This window comes from Chlorella variabilis, assembly GCF_000147415.1.
Source record: "Chlorella variabilis unplaced genomic scaffold CHLNCscaffold_10, whole genome shotgun sequence".
NCBI lineage: Eukaryota > Viridiplantae > Chlorophyta > Trebouxiophyceae > Chlorellales > Chlorellaceae > Chlorella > Chlorella variabilis.
In genome coordinates this window covers 559,667-564,979 of record NW_005435078.1, presented here as the reverse complement: position 1 = coordinate 564,979, position 5,313 = coordinate 559,667, and the positions used below count along the sequence as shown (strand labels likewise).

Here is a 5,313-nt window from a genome sequence, read left to right as displayed (position 1 = left end):
GTATGCATCAGGCCAGCAGGCTATCTAAGGCGCCACCCAGCCTGGCCAGCGAGCTGACCTTCAGCGGCACGGCGCAGCGAGGAGTGCCTGTGGTGTCTCTCAATGTGGCGATGGCGGCGCAGCCCGGCGGCGGCAAGGCAGCCGTGCGCTGCGGCTGCCGCGGCGCCTGCACCCGGAACTGCAGCTGCAAGAAGAATGGTGCGCGGTGTGGGCGGCACTGTGGCTGTATAACCGGTAAGGGTGGCAATTGCAAGAACCATTGAAGAAGTGTGCCTTGTACGCTTTGCCGTCTCCGCTGAAAGGTGCTGCCGCCTGTGGCGGCTTCATATTTCCTGTTCATTTCTGTTGTTCGGTCTCTCTGTTCGTGTTGGTTGGCTTGTAAGAGTTGTATTTCTGACGCTAGAGAGGTGAGATGACAGCGGGAGCGTTGAAGCGTGCATGCCATCACGTGTGCAAGCAGCCCCGCTCCGCCCCGCTCAACCCTCAAACATGGCTCTATGGGGTCAGTTCACGTATGGGAGGGGAGCGCCGCGCGGGCTGCCAGGAGCGAGCGGGGGCGGGGGTTGCCCAATCGGGAGGGTGCCACATCAGGGGGCAACACATGTTCATCCCCCAGCACGGGACTTGCCAAGTCTCGCCGAGTGCTGGAATCGCCATTCTCTTGCAAGTTGTCTTCCCGATCGTTCACCTGAGTGCCAGCTGCCTGCCCCACTCACAAACCAGGCATGGCGCCGTCCGTGTTTCATTCGGGCGAACTACACGTCCAGAGGCGGACTGGGGTGGCGGATAAAGCTGCTACATACGGTGAGCGAGCTTGCAGGGAAGGCAGGGGTTCGGGGCGCTCCGCTGGGGCCACCGCCTCCACTGCCGCCGTTCACCATGCCGCCGCCGTTCCCCTGTTGCAGGCGAATTCATCCGCCCCTTCCTGCCCGAGCAGCATCGAGCCTTCTATTCCTCGATGCTGGTGAGCCTTGGGCCTGCTGCAAGCAGAGGTTGCCCCAACTTGCACAAACACTGGCTCTGCTGATGATGCTGCACCTTTGCACGCGGTACTGGTCACCACCCCTCTGCTGGGGCGCCGGTCTCGTGCCTCATGTGCGGTCCCCATGCCACGCACCCCACGCCTCGACCCCATGCACACTCACGCATGAACCTACTCACACACCACCGCAGCGCACCCAACATCAACAGCACCACCACCCCACCACCGTGCAGAACCTGCTGTACATCGGCGCCAGGGACCAGCAGGGCCGGGTGTGGGCCAGCGTGCTGGCGGGCGCCCCTGGCTTCATCACCAGCGACGGCCCCAACCACCTGGCCATCGCCCCCGGATCCCAGCTGCCTGCAGGTGCCCTGCATCATGCCGTGCCGCATGTGCACTGTTTTGCCACTGGCAGACTGAGACCTGTCTGCTGCCAGCCTCCGCCCGCTGGACTCACCCCTGCTCACGTCCTTTGGCACGCCCCCTCCCCTGAACGCAGACCCTGCGCACTTTGTGCCCGGCAGCTCCGTGGGTGGCCTGGGCCTTGACATGGCCACCCGCCGGCGCAACCGCGTCAACGCCACCGCCACCCGCCTGGCCGCCGACGGCACCCTGCACCTGCGTGCGGAGCAGACGGTCGGCAACTGCCCCAAGTACATTCAGGTGTGTGCTTGGGGTTGGGGTTGGGTGGGGATACGGCCAGGAGTCAGGAGTTGCTTGCTGGCGGGCTGGCAGCAGGGCGACTTCACACGGCACCCTGCCTGCCTGCCCAGCTTCTCCTCAGTATGGTGCCCCACACATCAACACACCCCGACCTCCAGAGTGGATCCACAACAGACCTGGCTTGCTTTCTGGTGCCACGCCTGCAGACGCGCCATGTGCGCCTGGATGCAGCCCGCCTGGCGGCCTTGCAGCGCGGCGAGTCAGGCGGCGACATGGTGGACAGCACTGGCCCGCTGGGCGAGGAGCAGCTGGCGCTCATCCGCGGGGCTGACACTTTCTTCCTGGCCACCTGCGGTAGCAAGGCAGCCCCTGGCCCCGCCCCTGCCCAGCCGCACGCCGGCTGCGACGTCAGCCACCGGGGCGGGCCGCCGGGCTTTGTGGAGTGCGGTGCCGACGGGCTGAGCCTGCAGTGGCCTGACTATGCGGGGAACTCGTTCTTCATGTCCTTGGGTGAGCCGCAGGGCACCAGCGCTGTGGCTGGGTGTGCTGTAAGGCGGCCGGGCGCCACAAGCACCCCTCATTCCAACCCCTTGTCACCCTTTCACCCCATTGCCAATCCCTCCGCCCCAATCTGATCCCCCGCACCCACCCCTGCCCTGCCAGGCAACCTCCACGTCAACCCGTCTGCCGGCCTGCTGTTCATCGACTGGCTGAGCGGCGGCGTGCTGCAGCTGAGCGGTACCGCCGAGATCGCGTACGATGACCGCAGCATGCCCGGCGCGCAGCGCGCCGTGCGCTTCCGCCTCGCCGCCTGGCACTGGGCCCCCACCGCGCTGCCCATCCACCCGGCGCCCGTGCTGGAGCGCAGCCCCTACAACCCACGCCTGCTGGGCAGCGCAGCAGCGCCTGCTGCGCACACCACGGCGGTGGAGTGTGTGGGCGTGGCGGAGGAGGCGGCGGGGATCAAGACCTTCTCCTTCCGCGCGCCCCCCGGCTTCTCCTACGCCGCCGGCCAGTTTGCCAGCTTCGATTTCGAGGTGGCTGCAGAGGGCGGCGCGGCGGGCGCCACCAGAACCCTCCACCGCACCTGGACGCTGAGCAGCCACCCAGCAGATGCAGCGGCCGGCGGCGCCTTCACCATCACCGTCAAGCGAGCGGGCCTCATGTCTGGCTGGCTCCACGACAGCCTGCGGCCAGGGATGGAGCTGCAGCTGCGCGGCGTGGGCGGAGAGTTTGTGGTGCGGCAGGAAAGCATGCGGCCTGTGCTGCTGCTGGCGGGCGGCATAGGTGGGTGCCAACTGGCGGCGCCTGCATGGCACGCGCTCGTGGCCTTGTGGGTCGGCTCTGTGTGTGGTGGCAGTGCTGGTGGGTGGGTGGGCACTCTTGCGGTGGATGCTGGATGGTGGAGCACCTAACAATTGGTCCCTGTGCCACCCCCGCCTGCCCGCAGGCATCACCCCCATGCGAGTCATGTTTCAGGAGCTGGTGCGGCGCCAGGTGCCCGCCGCCCTGCTCTACTCGGTGCGCCGCCCAGAGGAGGCAGCGTTCCTGCCTGAGCTGACCCGCCTTGCACAGCGGGCCTCCGAGGCAGCAGCGGCAGCGGCTGGCAATAGCAGCGGCAGCAGCGGCGGAGGGGGTGGCAGCACAGGTCCCGGCGCACGCCCCGCGTATCGCGTGCTGGTTACAGCCACGGGCGGCGGCATCGGCGGTGGCCAGGGCTGGCGCAGTGGCCGCGTCGATGCGGCCCTGGTGCGGGAGGCGGTGGGGGACCCAGCGGCCTGCGATGTGTACATGTGCGGGCCGGGCGGGTTCATGGACGCGGCCACAGCGCTGCTGGAGGGGCTGGGAGTGGACCCGGCGAACATCCACACAGAGAGCTTCGATTTCTGATCATGTGAATTCTCCCGTTGGGTTTCTGATGGAATCTGTCCTGGCGGCGCACGGATTCAGTTTGCGATCCGGCAGCCTGAGGCCATCCATCCCTGCAAAGCCGCATGCATTGCTGCGCAACTCGGAGGAACATTCAGGACCAGGACGCTGAGCGGGGATAGCCAGCGTATCACCATAGCATGCCGTTTGTGGTGGTTGGGAGCCAGCTTATGGCTGCTTTGTGAGGCCGCTTTTGGTTCTGACACATGCCTGGAGGCAGTGAGACCTACTGCCACGGCATGCTGTGGTGCAAGCCAGGAGGGGGCGGAAGAGATATGCCGCCGCACGCCAGCGCCCGGCGGCAAGCGGGAGAACCTCTTGGCAGGCAGCAACTGGAGGGCTCCCCCCACCATAGCCTGAATACATCTCATGTTGACCCGCAAACGGCGCATGGGGGCATGAGAGGCAGGAAAAGGACACGTCGACACCACCCCATGGGCCCAAGATCCGACGCTTGGGCAATCCCGTTTGTTCAGCTCAATCATGTGCAACCCTGCTCGGCATGGCAGCTAACACAGGGCCAACAGCCCTCTTGCTCGTTGTGGGCGTGGTTGCGCCGTTTGCGCTGGCAACCGGGCCTGACAGCAGCTCCATTTACGTAGCAGGGGAGCCTGGAGCCAGCGGCCTGACCGTCTATGCGCCTGCAGCAGTGTTCCTTGGGGAGCCGCTAGTGAACGTCTCAGCCCCTGCCCAAGAGGACTGTGCAGCGAGCTGCAGGGCTCAGAATGCCTGCTCGTGGTTTAACTTCTGCGGCCAGCAGGTGAGCACGACCGAGTTGGCATCCGGAGGCAATGCCACAGCGCGCGGGTACTCTGGGACCCAGGTCCCAGAGCGTTGTGGCGTTGTGGTGCGCTGCAGGAGGGATGCGAGGGAGCCAGCTCTTGCCAGCTGCTGAGCAGCAACTGCTCGCTGACGCCGCAGCTGGCCGGGACAGGCGGCCCCGGCTACTCGGCAGGTGCTGGCGGCTGGCCTGCTCCACGCGTTCTGCAGCTCTACCTGACTCCTGTTGCCTGCCCGCCTTCCACGTTGCGCTGTCAGAGGGCTGGCCGCGCCTTCTGTCACCAATTATGCATGCGCTCCCCCTCGCGCCCCACCCCCACTTGCCGCCACCCCGCAGGCTTCCCCATCCGCGTGCCGCCGCTGGAGCTGCCCGGCTATTCCACGCGCACCGCGCAGGGGATGCAGGGCGTCGACTTTGAGTGCGGGGTCAGCATCCAGCCCGGCGCCTGCGTGGTGCCATCGGCCATGGATGGCGCCATGATCTGCTCCTTCATCCCCGAGTGTCGATCGGTGGTGGTGTTCACCAACGGTGCGAGGGCTGGTGTGGTTTGTGGTTGGATGGGGCGCTCACGGGAGGATGTGGCTGCGGCCAGCATGCGCGGGCGCAGCTGCCAAACGCAGGCAAACCTGCCACAGGATGGCGAGCCCCCGGCTGCCCTTTGGATGTGTGCGCCGCGAGGCGATGCCGCTCATGCTGGCGCTGGCGCCGCGCCTGCCTACTGTTCTCACCCAAACAGGCACGGATGGCTGCTCGGGGCAGGAGCTGGCTGTGCTGAAGCGCAGCAGCCTGACGCCCTCCAACTCATTCGTGTCGCCGGCTGTGTTCACACTGGAAAGCGTGCAAGATGCTCAGCTGGTGAGGTCGCGCGCCGCCGTGATACCAGCCGGCGCCTTGTGGGGAGCCGGGACCACTGCCTGCGGCATGCACTCGTGCAGTGGCAGCGCCGCATGGAAGCCCG

General features: G+C 66.6%; 2 protein-coding genes across 2 annotated transcripts in view; both read left to right on the top strand.

The window, feature by feature from the left end:
- Positions 1-2: 2 nt before the first annotated feature.
- CHLNCDRAFT_133853 (hypothetical protein) lies at positions 3-3,535 on the top strand (the record flags this gene model as incomplete). Its single annotated transcript, XM_005847692.1, has 7 exons — positions 3-198; positions 906-964; positions 1,216-1,348; positions 1,482-1,645; positions 1,852-2,155; positions 2,309-2,932; positions 3,096-3,535. The coding sequence occupies 7 exons, from the start codon at positions 3-5 to the stop codon at positions 3,533-3,535; spliced, it is 1,920 nt and encodes a 639-aa protein (XP_005847754.1).
- A 541-nt stretch (positions 3,536-4,076) lies between these two features.
- The window catches only part of CHLNCDRAFT_133852 (hypothetical protein), a gene marked incomplete at both ends in the record, with an annotated part of 5,525 nt that continues 4,288 nt past the window's right edge, over positions 4,077-5,313 (top strand). The window contains 4 exons of the mRNA XM_005847691.1: positions 4,077-4,334; positions 4,433-4,529; positions 4,692-4,883; positions 5,092-5,210. Of these exons, the coding sequence (XP_005847753.1) occupies positions 4,077-4,334; positions 4,433-4,529; positions 4,692-4,883; positions 5,092-5,210 (666 nt within the window). The remainder of the gene's footprint in view (positions 4,335-4,432; positions 4,530-4,691; positions 4,884-5,091; positions 5,211-5,313) is intronic.